Source organism: Pavona decussata, unplaced genomic scaffold (genome assembly GCF_977016875.1).
Source record: "Pavona decussata unplaced genomic scaffold, jaPavDecu1.1 SCAFFOLD_155, whole genome shotgun sequence".
Classification (NCBI taxonomy): Eukaryota; Metazoa; Cnidaria; class Anthozoa; order Scleractinia; family Agariciidae; genus Pavona; species Pavona decussata.
In genome coordinates, this window is record NW_028145567.1 from 148,018 (window position 1) to 160,000 (window position 11,983).

General features: G+C 39.9%; 1 protein-coding gene across 1 annotated transcript; it reads right to left on the bottom strand.

Annotated features, from left to right (window-relative positions):
* Positions 1-1,366: 1,366 nt before the first annotated feature.
* LOC146465700 (transcription factor LBX2-like) lies at positions 1,367-3,357 on the bottom strand. The gene is made up of 2 exons (XM_085128004.1): positions 2,869-3,357; positions 1,367-2,474 (listed from the first exon to the last, which is right to left on the bottom strand). The coding sequence occupies exons 1-2, from the start codon at positions 3,164-3,166 to the stop codon at positions 2,152-2,154; spliced, it is 621 nt and encodes a 206-aa protein (XP_084984130.1). The 5' UTR covers positions 3,167-3,357; the 3' UTR covers positions 1,367-2,151.
* Between the last annotated feature and the right edge of the window lie 8,626 nt (positions 3,358-11,983).

An 11,983-nucleotide genomic window follows, 5' to 3' on the forward strand; every position in this document is an offset into this window, starting at 1 on the left:
ACAATTGACAGAGAAGAAATAGCAGATGCGCAACTGAAGCATTTTACTGAAAACTGAAACTTCAAAGAGGACTCTCTACCAATTCCTTCTTCATTATTCTCTGTCGCGTAGGCTAGTTTCGCTTATCCCTAAAAAAACTAAAACCTAAAAGTCTTAAACACTATTGATAGGTGAATACTTTACGGTCTTTAACGCATTCAAACGCATCTGCGACCTTGCAGCAGATCCAAATTTGCCCCCGCAAAACTAATCCGCCTTGTTAGCAAGCGTTGTGAAACGACACACAATTGTCGACAAACGCGGCTCAATATTAACCTCTGCTAAAGAACTTCTTATACCTTTCTGGGAGACTATCTTGTCGACGCTAAATTTCAAAGCGACATAAATCACCGAAAGTGTCGAACGTAGGTATGCCAAAGGCATATCATATGTTTTCGGGCCCCGGACCTAAAACTGGCTATCCCTAAGGCGGAATTCCTGTATGTGGTTTCCTTGGCCACTAAATTCCCGGAATTGGTGCTTTGACAGTTCTGAAAATGCACCTGTTTGAATTTGTTTCGCGATAGTTAGACGTTGTTGCAATGATTGTTGCAGTGTTAAGCTGAACGATGCCTTAAATAAGAGACTGACTTGCCCAAATAACACATCACGGTAAATCCTTGAGGGTTTTGGAAGGTCAGGACTTCAGCGCCACGAGTAACTCGGTATAGTTATTCGTTTATTCGCCATACTCACTTCCCACCACACTACTTCGCAATGCGCTCTCTATGTATTCACCCACATGATCCTTTGACAACACATTAGTTTAGAATGATAATACTGAAGCGTCTACAACTTAACAATAAATTTGCAAATTAAAGGAATCCTTGTTCGAAAAAAAATGAGTGTCCGTGTTGATGATTCGACCCTAGCAACTCAGCCTGCTGAATAAAGTGAACAATACTCTTCATCTCGTTCTCACGAGGCTCTTCATTCAAACAATACATCACTTTTAAGCTTGATTGCCAATCCTCAGCTCTTTGACGTTAACGAATGATTTTGCACCTCCGTTTCCTGAGTTTATAAATCATTTTGCGAAAGGCATTGTTCAGCTCGAATCATGTCCTCCGGTGACCGAGCCGCAATCTGTCCCATACAGATAACACAAAAATCGGTTAGAATTTCTCCTTGCTCACTCCGGAGAGAAACTGTAGTCTTCATGGTCTTAAAGTTTCCCCTCAAATATCTTAATCGTTGAAACTTTCTTGTCCAAATGGCGGCCGAGTTCGGAGTACCAGCATCGGTATTTGTTCTTTTGAAAATATTAGCCACTTACGACACAAACGAATGCTTACATTTCAAGTTTAAGTAAAGAGAGACACAGGTACACGATTGAACGGTAGTTTATTCACACTAAACTGAACGAAACTTTAATAATGTTATATTTACAACCTTCAGTTTATGGAGAACTTGGCACCGATTTCTCGAGTGTCATGACGGAGTGAATTCGCCATATTGTATGAGTTTGTAAATGAAGCAACCAAAACGAAACAGACATCCACTTCATTTAATTCGATAAACGAATAAAACAAAACAGTCGTTTCAATTTAGAATTACGTTGGATTAAAACCCGGCATATGCCCGGTTCTTGGCTTTGACCTGTTTTGGCCATAATTGTCGGAACTCGTCTTGGCTAAGTAGACAGCATGAGTGATTTATGTCCCGTTTAGCGTCTTACTTCGTTGTGTCAAAAAACTCGGTGATTTATGATTGCGGCTCGCACAGTTTAGCAGCATTTAGCTAAGGAGATTGTTCAACAAATTCAACATAAAAAATCAACTAATCATACAGTGTACAACCTCGACAAATAGTACGAAAGCTAGTTTAGAGTATGATCATATTTATACGCTGTGAATCTGGTTGATTTTCAGGGTTCAAAATATTTTTGTGGAAGGGTTAATTCCCCGGGCTAAATTCACACTTTCAGGAATGGTTCTGTGTAGTTTGAAGCGTCTGAACATGAGCGTTCGTGGATTAGGAAATTGCAATCGCAAGGAGAAAAAAACAACATGAACACACTATTTCATGTTGAGTGTATGGATTAAATGTAAGCAGTCTGTAAGTGGAGGGGGCTCAAACTTGTACCAACCCAATGCGTCACACATGCAGTTGTTAAATTTCTAATCGCTTGCACAATTTGTTGACCTGTTTGTTGTCCATGATTTTCGCAGCTTGAACGTCGCTTTTCAGCTCTTCAAGATCCCGTCGAAATTTCGCGCGTCTGTTTTGGAACCACGTTATGACTTGCGCTCCAGAAATTCCCAGTGAATGTGCAATTTCGTCCCTGTCCGAAGGCGAGAGGTACTTTTGATACACGAACCGTCTCTCCAGCTCAAATATTTGTTGATTTGTAAAGCACGTTCTCGCCTTTCGTCGTTTCCTGGCGGTCAATCTTGCTTGGAAAGCGACCAGCTTATGTTGGAAGCTTTTTGACGCTGAAAAAGCATGAAAACACAGCCACTGAGTTCACAAATGTTTTGACATTTTCACAGAGGGTTTACTAATCATTGCAAAGAAATGAAAACAAAAAGGCGAGAAACTAAAATCCCTCCTTATATAGCTATGCAAATCGTGAATAAACAATAAGACAAAATGAGACTAGAACTGCTTGTCGATTGCTCCAAGATTGGAGCAGGGTCACTTATATTTATTCTAGGTAAAAGAAGCGCGGATTCGGTCGAAAGAATGACTGGGATTTCGAGAAGTGTTTACATGTGGGTTAGGGAATGAAAGCTTTCAAGAGCTAAAGCTGAATTACTTCCCGCTAAGAGCTTCCTGGCTTTTGTTGCCGGTTAGACTTGAATAACACCAAGGTATTTTTAAGCTCACCTATTTCGGAGTTTTCCGTGGTGTCTTCTCTATCCTCGGGTAAATTACTGCTTGTAAAGTCCTCGAGATTAGTGAGAGGTGAAGACCACTTCGAGCGGTTTTCCTTCGGAGATCTAGATGGACAAGCTCTTTTTCTCAACACCGGCATTTCTCTCTTTGGATGTGGAGCGCTCAGGATGGCCTCGATGGAAAAAGGCAACACTTTGTTGCTCGTCTCTCTGTCGTTTTGTTGATCCGAGCTTCTCCCATTTGAGTTACTCGAAGGAGACAAATTGTCTTCAATTCTTTGTCTCTCCATGAGACGTTCCTCTGAATAGAAGCGGGTGATATTTGCGGAGCTATCAGCCTCAGCTGTAATGTCACGTTGTGCGAAGCTCAACTGATTGAAAACCCCAATGGTGCGTCAAAGCCTTTCATTTGTAACTCACCGATCACACTAGCCACCTCGGAGTTTTTACCCAGCCCGTATATGCGTCAATTAAATTATACAGCTTGTGCGAAATTGATGACTAATTAATTAAAGTATTTACCCAACACGCTGGCCAATCAGGCCTCGCGCGCTAGTGGCGTAATTCAATTAGCCTGACAGGCCGTCAAAGTTAGAAACCCAAGATTAATTGAATTAAACTGTCAACGCTATCAAAGTAACCTTGTTAGGACAAAGAAAACATTTTAGAAGCTGCCAAATCACATTTGTAAATGAAGTGCTTCGAGCAATTATCTCGCAAAACACGAGTTTTTGAGTCAACAGCTTTGGCAGCATAATTTTATCCTGTTATTTTGCTTTGGAAATTGCAAAATGATATGCGTACATATGAAAGCGGATTAGGTTACAAGAGTGGAAAAGCTATTCTATCGTTATCACCCTGCCAAAGCCAAATTATCTCCAACATCTCCTAATTAATTTCCCCTTTTGTCCTTCCAAAGGAGCGTTTATCCCAAAGGGACACGCATGTTTAATCTCACCTTCAAGTGCCGCAAATTTCTGGCATTCCTCACTCATGCTAATAGCGAGGCGACGACCCTATTAAGCTCGTAAAATGTGTGACAACTTAAAATGGCGAAAAATAAAGACCATTAGCTCTGTTCCTGTCTAACTTGTTTCCATGTTTGCTCTCGCTGAAATACTTTAAAGGTTAGCGCTTTTTAGAGCGATTCTTGTGGCGCATTCGCTAATTGGTTGTCGTGTAATTCATCAAAACAAGCCTTTGAACATGTTGACAGTTCTTTTAAAACATTATTTTTCTTTTCCTGGGCGTTTTTGTTTCTTTTCGTCCGCCGAAAAATGACCGTTATATCAGCTGCAATTAGAAGACAGCGTCTTAACAACTGTTCAAATTATGCGCAAGACAGCTTTTAATTCCATTAAACGTGATTAATGGCCTTTCTGATAGTATCACGTCCCGCCAGCCCAAGTCAAATTTGGGCTTCTCAGTCTAGTTCTCGTCTTAAATCTAAAAATATTCTTAAAAAATTTAGTATAGAATTATAAGCCGATAATTCTCTTCAGCAATTCAGATAATTCTTTTCAGCAACTATTACCTTTGTTTTCATGAACTAGTGTAAGCTTAAATTCGTACAAAAATGCTGGCCGTTATGCTGAGAAATTCTTAATCTAAATTTTTAGTCTATTTTTAGTTGGTTGCCCTTCGCGGAGCCATAGCAGCTCTCTGGCCCTATGAGCGTAAGTCTAAAATACGGTGAAGTAATAGAAGAGATTAAAGAAGCTGAATGCTATCGCCTATGTAGCACTCAGAACATGACCTTTTTTTTTACGCGTTTTAGGGCGAGAAGCGAGCGAACGCGATGAGCGTGCCGAAGTTTTCAGTTTTCTCGCCGTCCGAGTGGCGCTCGTCTCTCGGCTCAAACCCGGACTCAAACTGAACGTTTTTTTTTTTTTAGATTAAACTTAAAACTGCGTCTGTTCTGCAGGGTATTGTTCGTGTTCCTTTCGTTTCAATTCTACATTTTTGTTTATACTGATTTACACCATAGAAAATTCAGAAAATTTGCTTTCGTTGTTCAGCTGTTTGGGTTGTTAGTTCAAAGACAAGTTGTTTGGTTGACATCCACCAGTATCAGGTGCGGGGAACTGAGCAAGAACAACTCTTTTGTACTCTCCCCACTGATAGCTGAGTTTATGTTTCCAGGACATAGTATGTTTCTCAAGCGTAAAATAAAATAAATTAAAATCCCAGGGGAAAAAAAGTAAGGCTTGGCTCCCACCAGCGACATAATGATCATAAGGGTCGTTATGTCGCTTATATCGTAGCGGGAACGCCGAAAAACATAATCATAAAGACAGTTACAATCGACATAATCATAATCATAAGAAAATGATCGAACCAGTTTTTCTTATGATTATAACTATGTCTATGATTATAATTATGATCGTAATGTCGCAAGCCTAAACAACTCATGATCAGTATCGTTCGAAACGAAGAGAGGATGAAGGTAATCGCCGAAACCTTTCGGCGAGTGAGGTCAAGAAACCATTTTCTAGCTTTTTCTCTTGGTGAGGATGATTTCCCAGATGTGTGCATTGAAACTCTCCTTTTTTAGGGGGTGGGGGGGGGGGGGGACAGACAAAAACTTCCTCTAAGGTATTGTTTATTCTTTGATTCTTCAGTTGTAATTATAAGAAAAAAATTAGGCGGAAAACGAGGAGTCTCTTGCAGTTAAGAAACGCATTTTGTGATCTTCGATTTCTCCCTGTTTTAAACCGTTGGGAAAACAAAATCTTCCTACGATGGTACTGTGTTTATTCTTCGATCCTTTATGTACAATTATAAGCGAAAGCGAAGTGTCTCTTGCAGTTAAGTTGTGATCTTCTGTTTCTCCCTGTTAAAACCATTTTCTACGGTATGGTAAATGTTTTTAACGGGTCGGTCAACTGCACTGGTTCGATTAACGAGGGGTTGACAGGAGAGTCAAAACAGGTCACTTCGAAATGACACCAAAATACTCGGCCGTGTATTAAATACCTGGAATTAACCTTGGCTATCAACACGAGAAAGATTGATTTATAGGAGTGATTGAATAACGATATATAGATATGCAGATAAGGTCATGGTTAAGCCCATCATTAGCACTGCGTGTAGATTCGAGAGTACAAAACGTTTCTAAAATATCTGGCTCACTCAAAGTGACCACAGATAAAACACTCCAGTGTCTACGGGGTAGTGAGGTGGAGGGGTGGGGAGGGGGTTAGAGGGAGGAGATGGAAAAGGAAACTAAAGTTCCCCATCTCCACCTCCATCCGCCCTTCCCCACTCTGGATTTGTTGAAAAATTATCCCAGATTTCTCGCGGAGCCCTTGTGAGACAATCTAGCTATAATTCGAATGGCCTTTGATTGTATACTAGACGTACGTACTTTCGTAGAGGTCGGAGATTTCCCCTGTTGCATAATCCCTCGAATACTTTCCTTTGTTTGCGATTGGCCAAAATGAATCACAAGACACAATCAGATAGCTCCGACAAAAAAGCAGATGATGTTCAGGCACAAGTGTCACCTTCCAATGCGGGAATAAGATCTTTCATCTTACAGCGCTTCGCTGTTACTACATACTTGTCAGTGCGTTGCTGGAAAACCGTGGCTAAAAAGTCAATCTTACCCGCCCGTCTTCTAGCGAAAATACATGAAATAAAAACAAAATGGAATAACTAAAAGCCATAAATTAATTCAAGTACGTTCGACTCTGTGAATGACTCTTTACAAGCGAAAATGATCTCTTGCTCTTTGTGGCCAGTACTTAGGCAAACTGTGTAAATGACTGTGAATTTCAAGCGCTGCAACACATTCAGTTTTCAGTGGATTGTTATACAGGTACTGAGGGGTATTTTGCAGAAAGTCAAAAGCAGAACCTAGATAACATTTGACACTCAGCTACAACCGTTAGGGTTAAGCAACGAATAAGATCTGTATTATTTGGTCTAAGCGGCTTCTCTATACTACAGGTGTATTTATAATCAGGACTAAGCACTGACTATATACAGACGGTTAGCTTTAAGCAGACGTTGTTGCTATGGTAAACATCACTTCTGTGGATTCGGGGTTCGATTCGGCCTTCGGTGTTCGAATGTTCTGCATCCCCTGCCGTTGTTACACGCATTGGCTGAGTTGATTTGACTGTTCAACAAACACAGCACACCGATCAAAAACAACGAGAAATAGAAGGGTCTCCCTGTTACATTTTCCCCTGTGTGTTCAATGAAAATGTGCTGTATATGGTATAAAATTATCGATGATCTCTCCTGTAGATGACCATTGCATTATGAGTGGCGCCAGTTTAGCACAAAAGCTATCTCACTGATTTACTGTTGTGTGTTTCAGTAACAATATGTCAATGCTTATAGATGTCCCGTCCGTTTGGGCCACGATACATGTATGCACCATCTGAGAGGTTCATAGACTGGGGCCATTGGTATATCACAAACTTCGCTTCTAACGACCGAAATTCACTTGATTCCTCTCTCATGAAGTGTCCTCACTATTCACTTTTAAGCGTGGTCTCTCAAAAACCATTCTGTGGTTAATATTTGCTTCTTTTGCTTAGATTTAGTATCTTATCTATTCAGTTATGATTTTCTAAATGATTTCCGATGAATTTTGTAGTTTTTATCCTAGGTTATTTATTCAGTATTTAAAAGAGGGTCGTCTCAATGGGGTTAACCGGTCAGCTGTCAAACAACCTAAAATTTAACCGTCAACCGTCAGAAAAGGGCAACTTTTACCGTCAACCGTAAAAAAAGAGCAGTTATTATTAATCGTCAAACGGTTTCAAGCTACTTATCCCGAACTTCTGTCTCTCAAAGAATCATTGTAACTGATAAACCGGTTCAGATGTTCCCAAACATACTCACATTACGGTCTTTTCCAGTTAATTTGCATCTTAACCGACATCAAAAGTTCACAACTAACTTCTGTCTGGAAGTACTTCTGGTTTACTACATTGATAAGGTTTTTCTGACCGAAAAACAATCGAAGGACGCAATTGTTAAGGTCAAAAAACACAAAAATTAATGTTGACTTTACCTCATGGAAGAAATTTCCCGGGATTGATAACTGTCAACCATCAAAAGCCCTAACTGAATTTAATCGTCAACCGTCAAAATTGGTAAAATTTAACCGTCAACCGTCAAAGCTATACCCCCATTGAGACCCTCTTGAAACTGAGGACCCTTCTGTATAACGCTTCTAGTGAAGCTGGTATCCTCAATCAAGATTAGCATCAGTTCAGATGTCCCAACTACTTGAATCAGTTTTGCATTTTGAAATACCTTTTCTTTATGTGAAACAAAAGTTTATTCTCCACCCTAAATAATTAATTCAAAATGGCGGGGAGTGGTATACGACCGTAAATGAACGAAATACTTCTGAGCCACACCGTACCATCAGATCATGAAGCGACCCAAGTAGCAAACTAACTAACTAAATGAATGAATGAATATTTGCGCTTGGACGTTATCTCGTCACGAGAAGCCAACAGACGGTTTTCCGAGAGCGGAGTTGAAAAAAAAAATAACTGTAAGCTTCGAGGCTTACAGATAATCCCGGGTATAGGCAATAGATTCAGTTGCTTAAGTTACATAAGCTCTATGGAACACACCCCTTCAAATGCTTTCGTATTTCAACATTTCTTGTCTAAAATATAAATAACAGGTAAATTCACGTCTGAAGAGAAGTATCCAGACTTTAGGCCATCTGAAGACGCCCGGGAAAAAAGAGCAATATTTATTTTAAAATAAACCAACAAGCCTAAATCCTGATTATAATTAGTTAAGCCGTGCGTTAGTTGTTTAAGCCAAACAACTGATAATCACACCAGTGTTGTGGTCTGAAGCGGGTGCATTTTCTCCCACGCTGTTAGCTCCGGTTCTGATCTTGTGATAATCGAACTTTACTGTATCGCTGACAACTCGTGAAAATTACGGCAAGCACGTCATGCACCCCACCACTTACCATATGTTTTCCAATACGTTAGACGCTGAAATTAGAAGCCCAGGGTCCTTCTTGAAATTTCTTTAAAGGTGCATTCCCAAACCTTAAATATCTAAATAGAACTTTCTCATACTCTCCTTTATTGAGACTTACCTCCTATTATTTTTTTAGATTTTCTTTTTTTAGACCATACACTTAAAAATAATATTATTTTCATTTCTGAGAACAGCCGGAATGCTGAGAATGACCGACACATGTGCACAGCCGGCTTCCTCACGGTGGGCTGAAACCGTTCATTTAAAAAACAAAAAAAGACAACAAGAAGGCGAGTTGGCAATCCAGTGAACAATACTGCCATAAGGTGATACAGGGTAAGACTCAGAGTCTTATCCTAAGTCTAAGAGTCTTTCGACGTTACGGCAAGAGGAGATAGAATCGTAGGATGGGATCGTGATTTGCATTATTGAGATTCTACTCGATCGGCCGGTATGATTCGGCACAAGTCACCGGCGGATAAATCCACAGCTGGTAGTTAAGTTACGGGACAATTCGAGCCAGTGGAGTTTGGGACATTTGTTTCTTACGATTAATCATTATTGCAGAAGATCAACTTTTCGTTGAAATGTCATCGGCTGTGAAAAATGAAGTGCAATTAGTTTCTCGTGGTCATTTCTTGCTAATAATATTCCTAAAAATAAATGCATCCGGTTTTTGCGCCTTTGCATAAACAGCAGGATGTGCTGTTGTCAAGTTTTGCCTCTAATCTCCAATCAGAGTGACACAGTTAAGCAGAAGGACTAACTGTGACGAGGACATTTCCCACCGTGATAAGTGAAAAATCGTACCTCATTTTTTTAGTATAACTGAAAATCTGTCCAGCATATGTCTGGGACAGCATGGAAGAAGCTTCACATTAAGGTCGTTTATATTGCATTGGGATTTACAAGCGCGAGGAAGACATAAAGAAAGCGCTTGTATACACTGTAAATGGTCCAACCACTATGAAAAAAAAACACTGGTTATTCTCTAGTCTGTTCTATGCCACGTGGCCAGTTCGGCTCACTCGTTGAAACTGCGGGAATTGATCAGCCATGCCTCGATAGAGTATCACTCTGAATTTTTCTTAATTTTTTTTTCTAACTATATATACCTTTTCATTTGTCGGCGCACTTTGGCAAAGTTAAAGAAACGGAGGTTATTTGTGATTGTTCATTTTGGATTAATATAATAATTTATAATGGTAATGCGAAATCTACCATGCATGTCTCAATACATCAAAAACGTAAGGGTTGCAAATTAAAAGTTGCGGAAACAATTTAAAGGGCGTCATTTTAACGTTTCCTGACGCAAATAAATCATTCAGTTCTACTTCCATTGTATCCCTTTCCTACGAATTTAGCTGATTAGTGCTGTCAGATTTTTTATCAAGTAAAAAGCGTTTAATTCCTGGATAATTTATGGAGGTGTTAATACCTTAATCTTGTGAGGGGGGTAAAAACCAGGGGGGCGTGGTCAACACTTCATTAGTTTTTTCCTTCCGTTGGTCGTGTAATCATCAAAAGAGGGCTTCACTGTGTGATGTTAGTTTTGTCTGTCTTTTCCTGCAGCTCTTTAGTTACATTTTTCTCCTCTTTTTCCTCCTCACGATGTAACTATTGCGTAAGAGCCATAGAAAATGTTGCCAGAACGTAAAGGAATACAACAGCTTCACTGAGGTATCTTTTATAAAACAATCACTGAAAGCAGCAAGTTTTTTCGTCTGTTTTATATCATCCGCCTTGGTGGTAGACGCTGTTTAGAAGTATCCTTCTTGTTGGTACTTTGCGCTGTCCAGACTGTAATTATGCGTGGGATAATGACCAGCTTGGAGCAGAACAATCGGGTGAATTAATTTCCTGGACTCCAGGCCAGGAATTATTGCTCGTGTTTATCTATAAAAGGAACGTGGAGAGCAGTGCGTGGGTCTTTTAATTGAAACCAAATCTCGCAAATAAGCGACCACCAGAATAAAGATTCTCGTTGTCAGTAAAAAATATTCTGTCATTTCTGAGATCGATCCCGTTGTGAACGACTCATTTCCGACAAATGAATCAAGCGACATGACATAGCCCCCCGATGTCCTTAACAATATATATTAAAAATGCGCCGGATCATCCTAGCCTGTTCGCAGGCTATAATTATGGAGGAAATGAAATCACCGGATGAACGATTAAGTCTACTGCTGCGAAATTGCGAAAGTGTCAGCCAGAGAAAAAAAGGCCGGAAACTCAGGAGTGACTTGCTGGTGAAATAAACTTTTTTAAAGATGGATAAACATGGCATTACAAAACTCTTTTAATTTTTCAATAATGATTTCTAGATAGAAAATACCTAGAAGGAAAAGTATTGCTGAATTAAGACTCGTTGCATTTGATATCACGGCAACAATTAATTTACCAGATGATAACAACCAAACCCATTATTCATTGGGACCAGAAAAAGTGTTCGGCCTTACGGAGTGTCCTTGAATCCTTGTGTGAGTGAATGTATGGGGTGGGTGGGACCAAGAAAACTGTCTTTAATTTGAACCTTTGGTATCCGTATTTTTCACCCACTAGCACTTTTTGTACCCAAATTTTTGTCTCGACCAATCCCAAAAACGTGGACGAATTTGGTCCCTGATCACTGATTACCAACTGCTGATGATTGAGCCAGTGGCAAGATCCCGGGTCTGTAATCCCCATTGATCCCACCCCTTTGATCCATGACCCCCTCAACATGCTCGTCCGATTACAACGAGTTCATATGCCAAGGGCGGAACTGAAATGAAGGTGAACGTTTTGGGACATGCCTAGAATAATTAAGGTGGGGGTACACCTGAAAGCCGTTTTCACGCCGCTTAAAACGGCGGTCAAATAGAAATATCTTGTTTGCATTTCAAGCAACACAAAAACCCTCCACTCATAACACAAATCAATGATTTGGGGTGTTTTATGAATTTTTGGGTGATTTTTAGGTATATTTGGAAGGAAATAATTTTTCTTGAAGGATTGGTAAAATTAAAAGAAATAAGAAATGTTGAAGATTTAGTGAAGTTTTAAAATTAGAATTTGTAGTTAATAATTAATAGATGGATACCAAGTTAGTCCACTAGCAACCTGGGGTGCTCTTGCGTAGTTATCGACTATCTGTT